The 13,799-nt window shown below is 40.3% G+C and overlaps 2 protein-coding genes across 4 annotated transcripts in view; both read left to right on the top strand.

The window, feature by feature from the left end:
- LOC307017702 (protein FAM200A-like) overlaps positions 1-2,477 on the top strand; it is a 3,030-nt gene extending 553 nt beyond the window's left edge. The window contains exons 1-2 of the mRNA XM_079647408.1: positions 1-1,678; positions 2,310-2,477. The exon at positions 1-1,678 is cut by the window's left edge and continues 553 nt beyond it. Coding sequence (XP_079503534.1) covers positions 1-1,675 — 1,675 coding nt within the window. The 3' untranslated portion in view covers positions 1,676-1,678; positions 2,310-2,477. The remainder of the gene's footprint in view (positions 1,679-2,309) is intronic.
- Positions 1-13,799, top strand: part of cadm2a (cell adhesion molecule 2a) — a 184,042-nt gene that overhangs the window by 125,011 nt on the left and 45,232 nt on the right. For all 3 annotated transcript variants that reach the window (XM_079647409.1, XM_079647411.1, XM_079647410.1), the window contains one exon: positions 5,496-5,645. In XM_079647409.1, the coding sequence (XP_079503535.1) occupies positions 5,496-5,645 (150 nt within the window). The remainder of the gene's footprint in view (positions 1-5,495; positions 5,646-13,799) is intronic.

A 13,799-nucleotide genomic window follows, 5' to 3' on the forward strand; every position in this document is an offset into this window, starting at 1 on the left:
AGAGAAATCCGACCAGCGCACACAAAAGATAGCAGGTTTGCTTGCATCATACAAGCACTCTGTTTCCACAATGTCGAAAACAACATCGGCACAAGAGAGCGCAACAGCTGCCTCATTGCACGTCTCTTGGACGCTTGCTAGAGCCAAGAAGCCGTTTGCTGATGCTGAGTTAATTAAACGGTGTGCGATAGACATGGCTCATGAAGTTTTAAATCATGATGAAAAACAACAAAAAAAGGTTGTAGAGCTATTAAAGCAGGTGCCGCTGTCGGCTAACACGGCAACCAGAAGAGTAGAGGTTTTAGCGGAGGAGTGTTTTTCCAGTCTACTCACGGATTTGAAGAAAACAGAGGCTATATCCTTAGCCATAGACTCCTCCTGTGACCGAACCGACATGGAACAGCTGTCTGTGTTCGTACGATTTTTTGATGGGAAGATATTCCGGGAAGAGCTACTGTGTTTGCTTACTCTGCCCGGGCACACAACCGGGGAAATAATCTTCCACGAGCTGACACAGTTCTTCGAAAAGAATGGTTTGAATGTGAGTCAAATCGTCTCTGTTGTAACCGACGGGGCTCCGTCGATGGTTGGAAAGCACAAAGGCTTGGTAAGCAGGCTTTCCGCCGTTAACCCGGCGCTTCTGACATTTCACTGCATCATTCACAAATCAGTGTTGTGCGCAAAACTGTGTGGAAAAATGAAAGAAACGATGGATACTGTGACGAGACTGGTTAACTTTGTGCGTGAGAGCTCTAGTCTGCAGCATCGCCTTTTTAGATCGTTGCTAGAGGAAATGTCCTCTGAACACAAGGATCTCTTACTACACAACGATGTTCGCTGGCTGAGCAAGGGCCGTGTGTTGGAGAGGGTGTGCGACCTGCGTGATGAACTGGTGTCGTTCTTATCAAGCCTGCAGGGCCAAAAAGCCCATGAGTTTTTGAGCTTTTTAACTGACACCAAGGTGATAGCAGATGTTCATTTTTTGTGTGACATCATGTCTCATCTAAATCACCTTAACCTGCAGCTGCAAGGCAAGAACCACACTGTTGCTGAGATGTACGAGGCGGTTGAAGCTTTTCGGTCAAAGCTGCACCTTTTGGAGAGAGATATTCATGGGAGGAAGCTGCACTTTCCACGTCTGCGTGAGCACTGCGAGAAGAATGAAATGCCGGAAGATCCAGTAATGAAGGATTTTGTGTCAAAACTGGCAGAAAACTTCAAGGAGCGATTTGAAAGCTCCCCTAAAATCTCACGTGACATCCTCTTCCTCAGACAGCCGTTCTCTGTGTCAGCAGACGGGCAGTGGACTGGAGAGGCCAAAAGGCTGGTGCCTTCCATAGAAGAGGGAGCTCTTCAGATGGAGGTCTTAGAGATGGGAAGCTCTGAGTTGCTGAAAGCTCAACACAAGGATGCACCAGTGTGTGACTTTTGGATCAACATGGTTCCCCAAGCTCGTTTCAAAAACACCAGAGCTATTGCTATGTTCCTACTCACAATGTTCCCCTCAACATACATCTGCGAATCAGGATTTTCTTCAATGAATGCTATCAAAAGCCAGGACAGGAACAGACTCTCCAGTGCACATCTTGGACAGTGCCTCAGGATTGCCACAACAGAATACAAGCCCAACATCAGACAGGTTGCCTCATCCCGCCGCTCTCACTTCTCTCACTGATTGGTGAGTGAACAACATCAATTTATTTTTGCAATTTGTCAATTCTATTGTGGTATAATAATTATTAAGACAAAAATAACCATTTTATAGTTATATTTTATATGTACATTCATTTCCTAAATAAAATGCTACGCAGCGTAATTAAAAACAAATTATTAATATGATAGATAAAAAACCTTGGATAATGCAGGGCTTTTAACAACAGCCCACAAACTGGTTAAATTGAATACAACATTAAAATAATATATTAAAAATAAAGTTAAAAAAAAACAATGCTATTTGTTATTTACAGCCTGATATTATTTGGTACACATATTTAAAAATGTTAAAACTGATAATGTGGTGAATTTGGTACGACATTATAAAAGTAACTAACTGAAACTCTCTCTCTGTCTTCCTGTCTTTCCCAGTGTGTGTGTGTGTGTGTGTGTGTGTGTGTGTGTGTGTGTGTGTGTGTGTGTGTGTGTGTGTGTGTGTGTGTGTGTGTGTGTGTGTGTGTGTGTGTGTGTGTGTGTGTGTGTGTGTGTGTGTGTGTGTGTGTGTGTGTGTGTGTGTGTGTGTGTGTGTGTGTGTGTGTGTGTGTGTGTGTGTGTGTGTGTGTGTGTGTGTGTGTGTGTGTGTGTGTGTGTTACAGTGTTTGCTGAATTGGATGTGGACCTGTCTGACTATTTGATCAGAGTTCACTCTGTTGTTTTTTATTTTTGTTTTATTGTTATGCCCCATCAGACCACAGCAAAATCATTTGTATTTGTTAAAGCATTTATTTATTATTATTGTTAATAAATGTTTGATTTCGGTCTAATTTTGTTTCAAGGATGCATTTTTCCTTTACTCTCAACACAGGGTTTGTTTAATTACTACTGCCACTACTACAACAATTATAATAGAGGTAACATCTGCACATAGTGTAAAACAACTTTTAGTGACACATAGCATTTTGGCCCTTAGCTTGTCATGCTTGAAAAAAATTGGCCCTTTGGTAAATATAATTGGGGAACCCTGCTCTATAGTATATGCCATTAACGGTGACTTATATACGATCAAATTAAACCTAATAAAGCAAAGCCAATTTCATTTTGTCATTACCTCATAATGCCATGCACAGAAGGACGTTGTTGACCCGGCTTTGGCTTGGCATGTCAGTCAAAGTGGAGGGCGATTAAATTGACCTCACTCTCCATGAGAGATAGAGCCAAATTGAGCACAAGAAAGGAGGTAGGATCAAGATAAATGTGAAAGACTAGGGAGCCAGAGAGACTATGAAAATCGGAGACAAAGAAAGTGGAAATGCCACCCTTCAGGGATCAACTAAAGCAGGGAACGTGACACAGAGAGAGAAAGAGGAATACAGAAAAGGGAATTGAGTAGAATGGATGTGAACTGGAAAAGAGAGCAAGGAACTGAAAGTAGGAGAAAGCGTGGAGGTGAAGTGAGGGAAGGACCTAAATATAGACATGGAAATCAGAAGAGAACAGCTGCCTCTTTCCCTCAGGAGATACATTTAAATCAGGTCTGGGTGGCCGGAGGGGAGAATGGGAGAACCTACTCCACTGGCCAATTAGGCACACAGAGCACTGCACTGTTCTAATATAACCATCATTGTGGCCCCTTTGGCCCTTTCAGTCCCAATGGAGGTGTTTCAGCGGGATCCCCGGACTATTGTAACTCTGTGTAGAAACAAGTGCCAGTGAGAGGAGAGGAGAACACATCAAGAAGTTATTATTATATAAACTTATAGTTTGATTTAATGGATGCTAAAATATGTGTCACCTGTAGTGCACATAGTGATCTCATTCTGTCTGCAGTACCACATCTTCAACTGAGAAAACGGAAGAGATATTGTTGACATATCTACATCATAATATGTGCTATAAATCATTACATATATGTATTTACAATTTAAATGTTGGCGTAATATTTTTGTCTCAAAGACAATCTAGATGATTAAACATCTGGAAGCATCTGTCTTCAGAGGTGCATAAGCCTTTGGTGTAACATTGAATCACCTAAATGTCATATTTTCTTATTGTTGTTCTTTGAATTATATCATTTTGATATTTAATGAGAAGATTACATATTCACGGATGAGTACAGGATGGAAAATACAACAAGCCATAATATCCGCAAGATGTCTCCGTTTTCAATTACATGTTGCAGTCATGAACTAAAATGATACGCTGCATCATATTGTTCAGAACCCACACAAAAAAAATCATCATTTCCACCATTGGGTATGGCAGCTAACCATTAAATTCCCTTTGTGACCAGCACAAAGGGAATAAAATGTATCTCAGTGGGCTGCATGTCGCCCAACTGCGTGAGTGAGAAAAATGAGAAAAAAGTAAGTGATTTAAAGAGAGGAAGTAATAAAGAGAGCGAGGGCAGGCGCAGGAGAACGGTAAACCGTTGGCAGATCATGCCTCATGCAAAACTTTCATGAATAAAACATTTTCCTAGCCTCCCATTGCTCAGATCCATTTTTCCCCCGTTTGCCTGCTCTTCCCTCTCTATCTCTCACACGCATGATTAACCTCGGGAGGCCTTAATCAACACTGGAAATGACCCATGCTCCTTGACTTACCTCTCCCTTCCTCTCCTCCCCTCCTTCACCTCACTCTCTCTCCTCTCAACACGTCCTTCACCGCAGGTCTGTCAGTGATGGGGTTTGCCTCACCTGCTTTCCCTGCAGGCAAGCGCTATTTAAGGGTTTGTTTATCTTACCTGTGCAGTCATTAACTGAAGTGAGGGAGACATAAACATGTGCCTGCTGAATGAGATATAATACATTGGCAGTGTTTGAATGGAAAGGTATTAAACTGCATCAGACAGGAATGGATTTGAGATGTTTTTTCTTTTTCAATATATGATTATTTATCTTTTATTTTCTTTGCTTTATGATCCCATCCTGGGGGGTCTTAAAGTTAGCTTGGGATGAATAATCTTTCTTACCTAAGCCTTTACTCACACACTCTTTAAAACTTGTCCTCTGGGTATAGGGAAAGGGATAGATTGATGGTTATTATTATTTACTTGCTCACAGCCGTTCTCACACACACATTCATGAACTGAAGCATACACACACACACACATACATATGTGAGCTGTCTTGAAAAAATGCCAGGTTGCTATGACGAACCAATTGCAAAAAGCGACCTGTCCATGATGCTAAAAACTAGCTCTACTTGGAGTTCGAGGTCACACCCAATTATATAACTGTGTTTATCTCTCTGTTTCCCTCATTGGACGCAGGCCTTACACACACAAACCCACATGTGCACACACAAGTCCATTGAGAATGTTTTTTAATTGGTCTTCCCTGTGTCGCTGAGGTTTCAGGGATGGTACCGCTGGCTAAAGGCCCCCTTTGTGTCCTATGTTAGTCTCCAATTTAGCACACAGTAGTGACACAGTACTAGTTTCCTGGCTGAACATTAGCTTTTTAATAAGGATGTTAGGGGTTTTGCAAAGACGTTAACTAGACATCCTGTCTTTGTCCTGTATTGAGAGGAGCTGAATTGCTCCTTCAGTGATAGAAACGTTTTTTTTTTCATTTATTTCAATATTTTAAAAACCCTCTGGGTAAAAACACATTACTTTTTAGTTTACCGTCATCGTTTTTTACTTCATTGGATCATCAGAAATGTATTAAGCACATTTAATTAACAAAGCAACCCTACAAATCAAGCAATCACAAATCTACCATCTGTTTCCCTCTGTCTACCGCAGTGACGCTCTCTCTCTCTCTCTCTCTCTCTCTCTGTCTCCCCCTGATGCATCCTCATCTCCTCTTACGTTTTTCTCCATATGTGTCATGTTACAGGCATCAGCGGTCAGTACCCTCTGGTTCAGAATATGACGGTGACGGAGGGTGGGACGGTAACCATGACCTGCCGTGTGGAGTATAATGACAACACCTCCCTCCAGTGGTCAAACCCTGCACAGCAGACCCTCTTCTTTGGAGACAAGAAAGGTACGTTTGGGAGATTGACAGACAGCAGCAGCCGCACAACAGATGCAGTCTTACAAAGTATTCCCGAGTAAGGCGTGTGGTAGTTGAGAAATGCACAAAACACACAAAAACAGGTTTTATTTTAGGCTGGAAAGCAACCTGAAAAGCTCCTTGTGTTCCCCTGTGTTTTTCACCTGAATAAGCCGCTTTTTTTTGTTGTGTCATAGCATCTGTGTTTTCCTGGCTGTGCTCCCTTTTAACAGCAAGTTTGTTGAAGGTATTTAGCAAAAGAGGCAAACTCTTGGGATGGACTGTATGTAGCTACTATTATTTGTCACTTGATCCATCAACCTTACACACACTCACCTACCATTAACAGTTTGAGTGCTTTCTGTTGTTTTGTTTGCTTCTTGGTTTGTGTGTAGGTGTGCCTGCCGTCCATTTGACTTTCTTTGGATTTTAAGATCAGCAGGGCACAAGGAGCAGGCGACTGTAGATTGCTGCAAAGCTTTTGTTATTTCTCTTATTGATTTATATCCTTCTCATGATCAGGGAAAGCCTTGGAGCATGTTGACATCATCCCATGGAAAGACATTGGTGGATCAAACTAGGTTTTCTATAATGTTCTATCTGAGTAAAAAACTACTGAAAAGTTTAATATTATTCTTAAAATCAAGTTAGAAGGTCAGAAACAGACAAAATACTCTCAAAGTCAACCATTCAGTGCCCTTCACTGCAATCCTTCAATACTTATCCTGTACTGCCTCAAGCACACACAGTGCAGTATGAATAATCATTTAGCTAAAATAACAAAGCTAATCACCTAAGCCTTGGATGGTACACATAATGGCCTTGTGTGTAACTGATGGCGTGAGAGCATTAAATTGGTTTCATATCATTTAACAATTTGTAGTACAGGATAAACAGTGATTTGGCATTGGACTCTACCTTGCTTCTGGTGGTGTATTTTTCACACTAATGAAGACAGCATAATGCAGTTAGCACACTCAAACATCGTCAGGATCACTAAAGTGGGATTTTGTAGCCAAAAAATAGGAACAATGGATGTTATGTTTTCAAAGGGGAGAGCCACAATAGTGGACCCTTAGCAATCTGCCTCAATTTCAAATGATATAAAAATTAATGAGACAGGCTAAATGCGTTTACTCAATTAGATAGTTCAAATGTGTTCATTTACAACACTTTGCAATATTAACCAATGCAACACTAATTAAGCTAAAATGAACCTGACAGGGGTCATTTTGGAGACAGACAGGGAACACAGGGAGTTTAGCCACACTACACGAAATAGAAAATAAAATGAAAAGCACAATGGGGCCCCTTTAATATAAAGTGAAATTAACTAAAGAAAATGTTGTTATATATTATATACAATTAACAACCTCATCCACCTCAAAACCCACTTCCTAAGAGAATAAGGTGATCTGCAGAACAGACACCAAGCTCTCTCTCAACACTTATATATATATATACTGAAGATCTGCAGTGTGCTGCAGAGAAATTCCTTCCATTAAACGGATAGCAGCCCTTTTATTTTTGCACACAGTCACACACACAGAAATGCACACAAACAAATACACAGAAATGCTGTGGGTGTGGCACCAATGTTTTAATGGCTAATAAGTACAAAGGCTTTATCCCCGACCTTTCACATCCTCTTCAGTGGAGTCCCCATAAAGAGGATTCATGGGTGTTATTTTGTTGGTTCATGCCTGCTGAAATGAGTGTGCCCTGTGCGTCTCTCGGCTGTATTAGTTGAGTGTAATAGAGTATGAATCACACTCTCTTGTGTAAGTGTCCGGATTAAGCACATATGGGATTTACACAGTCTTCTTCCATTATCCGCCTGTCCATTGGTCTGCCTTGCATTTGTGCATTAGTGTTTGCGTGCGTGCGTGTCCGGGTGTGTATGTATTTTTGCATGCAGAGAGTGAATGCATGCAAAATCATTTACATTTTCAGCCATTTACATTTTCACTTGCCGGAAAGAGCCACTGCATTGAACATCAAATTCAACAGTTGATGTTCTCTACAGGTTATTCCATATCACACCAGGGGTCGGTTTTAGGGCTGCATTTCATGACATTTCCCGTGCAGAGAGATTGGAAGTGAAAAAGCAGCCAAGGACTCTTTTATTATCAGAAAAGCAAAGGGATACTACTGAGACGTTTGAATTGCTATGCTGTTTTGGGCTGGTATGTTGGTGTGTATGCATGTGTGTGTGTCCGTGTGCACGGGGTTTTTGTGCTTTGGGATTTGTCCTGCTGAACGTGGCAAATTTCAGATGCACATGCTGATGGGAGTGCTGAGATGGTGAGTGTTTCCAAAGTGCCACTGGCAGTGTGAGAAAGGAAAGATGTCTCAGCTGCAAACGCCTCTGAGCACAGTAGGTTTCAGATTAATTTTCCTTGCTGCCTGTTGGGAAGAAGAAGATGGGGATTAGGCAAGCACACAGTTGCTCAAAAATACATCCTCAACTTGCCAACTTTCTGCATCCTCTTCTCTGTTACAAGTAGTTTAAATGATATGTGTTTGTTCCTTATGGCAAGGTACAAGACATTTGTTGATACAGTCTATATATGACATTATTTAAGGTTATTGATTGACTCCACATAGGTACTGTAAACAAATGTATATTAACTGATTTTAAAAAGTGCTAAAATGTCATTGCAGTATTTTAAATACATCGAAACAATACATTTTGTTTTATGAAATGTATAAGCAGGCCATTGTCTTGTCTCTATGATGTTTGTTGACCTAACTCAACAGATTGTTGATAGTGCACATGTGCCTGCGTGTGCATGTGTTTCATCTCAAAGAGTGTCACTTACATCCTCTATTAAATTCAGCCTCAGAGCATTAGCATAAACATATTGTTTTTCAAAGACAAATGCAGAAACTGACTCCATTACGGTCCTTTGAGTGGTGCCGGTTCTGCCTCTGTTGTTGTTGAATGTGAGAGCTGAGGCTCACCTCTAAGACGTTTAGTCGGATGAAAGAGACTCCTCTTGTCTTCCGTCGTCTCAAACGTGCTTCGATGGCTGTGAAGGGTTGTTTGAATTTCAAATAAGTCTTTGTCACGAAAGTAGCCAATTGTGTCCTTTCCATAACTTACCACGGAGGGACTTAAGCCTCGACAGCGAGAGAGAGATGAGCACTGGGCGAGAGGGATTCTCTCTTTTATAACATTCAAAAGAGGCTAATATCTTTTCACAAATTGCTCTTTTGGTTACAATATAATTCAAGACCTGATAATGGCTTTATTTCCTGGATGGCGACATTTTGCAGTGAGGCATAATTACAATGTATTCGGAATTCCCGTACGAGAAGGAACCGATGTGTAATTACTTTCCAGGCTAAATTGGCAGGCCTACTGAATGGTCTCCTCGTGTGAGAGCATTGGCTAAAGTATGACATTAAAATATTTTATTCAACATGGTTACTGTAATTAGCTAACCCTTTTCCTCGCCAACCCCCGTAGTTTCATTCTCAACCTGCTCTCTTGATCCCGTTCTTCTCTCTTTGATTATCCCTCCACCTCTGCCTTCCTGGGTCTGGCACAGGATTGTGATATACCTATCCTTAAAAGTAAGATTAACACACATTTGGTAAACCTGAATGCGTTATAGTGTTGTTCCAGGAGGGGCTAATTTATGTGATTGTGTGGAAGCAAAAGACACATTTGTCATTTAGGGTTTCAGTAGGGCTGCAACTAACAATCATTTATATTATCTATGAATCTGCATGATATGTATGTATTGGATTATACATTATTTACAATTAAAAATGTCTATGTCAGTGTTTCAAAGTCCAAGGTCATGTCTCAACATGTCTTGTGTTTGTCAGTCCATTACTTAACAAATAGTTGGTGATCATTTTTTTCTGTCGATCAACTAATCAATGAATCAAGCTACAGGTGCAGCTCTAGGTGTCAGTGGTTACTTTATTAAGGGCGGTTTGATTTAGCATGGCAGAGAGAATCCCGGGGCTCTGCGGAATACAACAGTTACACTGCTAGTTTAATTGTAATGCCCTTGTTCATTCTTCAAGGTCATATTTCAAAAGTCTTGTCTTTCCTCGGGTTCTGATTGTATTTTTACACAGTCTAGTCTCTCTTTCTGATCTCAGTAGATCATTTCCAGAATGGTAGTGGCATCTCTTCAACTAGTTTACATTATACACTAATCATTTTTTATCTGGCTTTAAATGTCTGTTTCTTAAAGTCTAATTAAAAAAAATCTAAATGTTACATTTAACAATTTGGAAGAATTATCAAAAACATGATTTTGATTGTATACCATTTTATGGTGTTTACATTATGTATGGGCCAACTGCTATTACACACTGTAAGCAAATCAATTTATCACATTTAAATTTTAATCATTTTCATGACGTCATGCATGATTCAGATTAAGTGGAAACGGCCTTGCTTTCGGCTTTTGGTCTCGGCTCATGCTGTTTCATGGAAAAAGGAACCGACCATGAAAAAGGTCACGATGACTGAATCTCCCTTCGGTCTGAACACAGTGAGTCACAACGCCCATGCAATGGTTCATCAATATATTATTCAACCAAATAAAAACATTAATTCCAAAGCATTAGACATTAGGGCTGCACGATTTGGGGAAATAATCTAATTGCGATTTTTCTGACAGATATTGCGATTCGATTTGCGATATTTGTTTTTAAGCGACCCAACGGAAGTTTATTGTAACATGCGGCCATATCTCCAGCTAGGAAGGTTGTATCAACATGCTCCCGTCTCTAGCACCCCCGCAGCCCGAGCTACGAGTGAAAGAACTAAACTTACATGAAACTTCCGTTGGGTTGCTTTAAATTCAAGCTTCAGTTTCAGATTCACCCTGTCATAGAAACATGTGATGGAGCATTACTAACCTGACTCAGATGGTTTGTTTCACCAAACCATCTAGGAGAGCTCCATTGGAAGCCATTTGGAAAAGTATTTCAAAAACACTTGGCAGGTGATTGGATCAATCTGTCTATCACCTACTATCATGGGCCACTTCTGATTGGTTAACAATGACTGGTACATGTGGAGCACAGAACTTCTGATTGGTGTGGGTGACTGACACACAAGACGAACACTTTTCTTTTTTTTTTAAACAAAAAAATCGCAGGCTTTGCGATTTGATAATTGCATCATTTAAAATCGCGATTTCTATTTAAAACCGATTAATCGTTCGGCCCTATTAGACATACAAAGTGAGATCCTCCACCTAAAAATGTACAATATACAAATATAAATGAATGTAAAAAGTGGTTACATGCATGGGCGTTTAACTTGCTTTTTGAAGCTTGTTTCCAAAAATTGCAACCATTTCTAATTATAGTATATGATACTTTTTGCAAAGTTATCAAAGTGCCTACTGGTGGACATGTCTGCCCATGCTGTGCCATCTGCAGTTTGATTGAAACTGTTTAAACATTAAGATTAGTGTTCTGGGTGAGCAGCTAAGGGCCAACTGCTCGTTTTAAGGCCCCTGATCTGCTAAATGTGAAGCTATTCGGGTGCTCCGATGTGAAATATTCAGCTGTCTGAATCCATTTGCTGGCTGTTTTTGGGTTGTGTGAGCAATGTGTTTGTGTGTATGTAAGTGCACATATTCGTGTGTGCATGTGAAATGTTAGGCATTCCACCTCGCTAGTATGCAGCCATGAGAGCTTTGATGCATTCAGAGTATCTGTGCCTGAGCAATTTAGGGGATAGGCTTTTAAAAGTTTTCCAAAGTAAATACAAAAATAAGAAATGCTTGACAGACTTTTTTATTGAACAGATAGCAGAACTTTCTCTCTCCAAATGTAATCTTTGCAGGAAAGTTAAACTTTTCAGACAGCTGTCTTTTTGTATTTTATTTCCTGGAAGAGCACTTCTATGAAACATCCTTTCATATCGGCCTGAAGATTGGTACGGTGTTCTCTGTGATAGAAAAAACTTGACTGTAAATCTCCGAAGATCCCTAACAAGTCCCCTCTCCCCAAGACAAGCACCATAAAACATGAGAGGAAGGAAAGGAGAAAAAAAGGTGACAGAATATAGGCCTTGGTGGGATAAAGGGGAGGAATTAAGGAGGCATTTTATGAGAGCTTTTGGAAGCAGTTATCACCTCTGAAAGACACAGACAAACTTTTCTTTGACCTTGAGCTTTCTGCGTCTGCTTTCTTTGTCACTTCTCTTTGCACACAGCGGTTCAGTATATCATTCAGCTTTAGTTTAAAAAGAAACAACAAATGTTTCTTTTGATCACATTTTGAATGAGCAGACAGGCATAATGATTAAAAGCACAGATCTGTATAGTTGTCATTGGCGTTGTTGTTATGGATCAGAGAAACTGGTGTCAAGTAAATGTCAGCTTTGTTTCTTTCTCTGTTCAGCTGCAAAGCAGGTTTACGGAGAGAAAGAGACTACATTGTCAAATGAAGCAATATATCCAGTTATTACTGCCTTTATTAGTGGAGACACTTATCATCTGCAGGTTTGTACAGAAAAATACCTGAGGCAAATGGGAATAATTAGCCCACACTTAGTGACAGGCTTAGTCTTTCTCTCTTCTGGGAGAAAGTTCTGGAGCACAAAATGAAAAGGGAAAGAAACCAGTTTTTTTAAGCGTTATCAAAATGATAGTGTATAGCTCTACAAACACTGTCCATTTTCTTTCAAGCGCTTTTGAAAGATAGCCATAGAGGGTATCCTAGAAAAAATAAGAATATCCTCATAGACGAAGGCATTTGTTCTATTCTGGAGCTCGAGGGGGGGAAATGTATGCTTCGGAAAAACACAATGGGGTCTATAGGCGAGAGCTGTCTCCTCCCTGACCCACTTCACACAAGGACTTAATGAAGTGGGGCTGGTGGAGCTGTCCCACTGAACTCTGCATAGCAGGTAGAAACTGATGAAAGGAAATCATTTCTGTCACATTCCATACAGCCAATTACTGTATGGAGAATGGCACATTTTACATATTAAAAAGCTGGCTTGCCTTTCGGAAAGGTATAACAGGTAATTGAGGTTAAGGAAAAGGCTGAGATACAGAATATACATTAAGCTATTCAATAAACATAGTATGCTGGGGCTTCTCTCTCTCTCTTTCTCTCTATCGCTTCCTCACACACACACGCTCATACACACAGAAGCTCAAGCCTCCAGATGGGTTGTTGACAAGGAAAGGAGAACAGTCACATCCAGACACATGCAGTTGAATGTATATTCGGAAATTTGCACTTTTCTCATTATAAAAGTGTGTCAGTTGAATGAGCAAACACCTGCCAAGGCTCTATACTAATACATACTGTCCCTGGGTAGAAAGGGGGACACGGAGAAGGGGGAGTAAGGAGAGGGGAGGCCAGTGGAAATGATGGGAGAGGAAAGGGCAGGAGTGGGAAGAGAGAAGGGAAATGTGATTTCATCATAGGCTTAAAGTGAGTGAGAAATATTTTATTACACTCCGTATGCTGATACAATAAAAATCTTCCTTAGGTGTCTTTCATGCACACACTCACGTCTAATGATGGAGAGTAGCCGTGAAAAACTGTGATGCCGACAATTAAGAAGTTGTACACAGTGATTTGTTACAATTTTAGTGTTGCTATGGCAACATACTTTGTCAAAAAAACAGCATCTCTGTCAGATAATAGTACGTATCCCCATATTGAGCTGGAAACTCCTTTATGAATTTCACAGCCAATTTTACACATCGTTTATAACGTTTTGGAGCCTTAAACCATTTTGCTCTATATGGTTCCATGATCAAAATGAAACACATGCAGCTTTCACCATTACCATTTGAAGTAGTCAGATTTTGATACATAACCAAAGTACTAAGTCTAACTACTATTTGTTCTTGCAGCAGGAAAAAAGGTTGTTGTGCCATGTTTTTGTGACTGTTCTTGTGGAGCACTCATAAGTTGTCAAATAGCTCTGCAGTGCAGTATGATTTGCGACATTTTGAATAAAAAAAAACACAAATAATTGGCAGGATGTTTGGGAGAAGGTAATGTGAAGTAGAAAGAGTCTTTCATTGGAAAAAAAAGAGCTTCTGAGTGGGAGGTGGGAGGAAATAATTTGGTGGAAACACACCTTTTAAAATGTGATTAACCTGCTACTCATTAATGGTTCAAAGATTATAATTGAATGTA

The sequence above is a fragment of the Notothenia rossii genome, assembly GCF_949606895.1.
Source record: "Notothenia rossii genome assembly, chromosome: 9".
Lineage (NCBI taxonomy): Eukaryota > Metazoa > Chordata > Actinopteri > Perciformes > Nototheniidae > Notothenia > Notothenia rossii.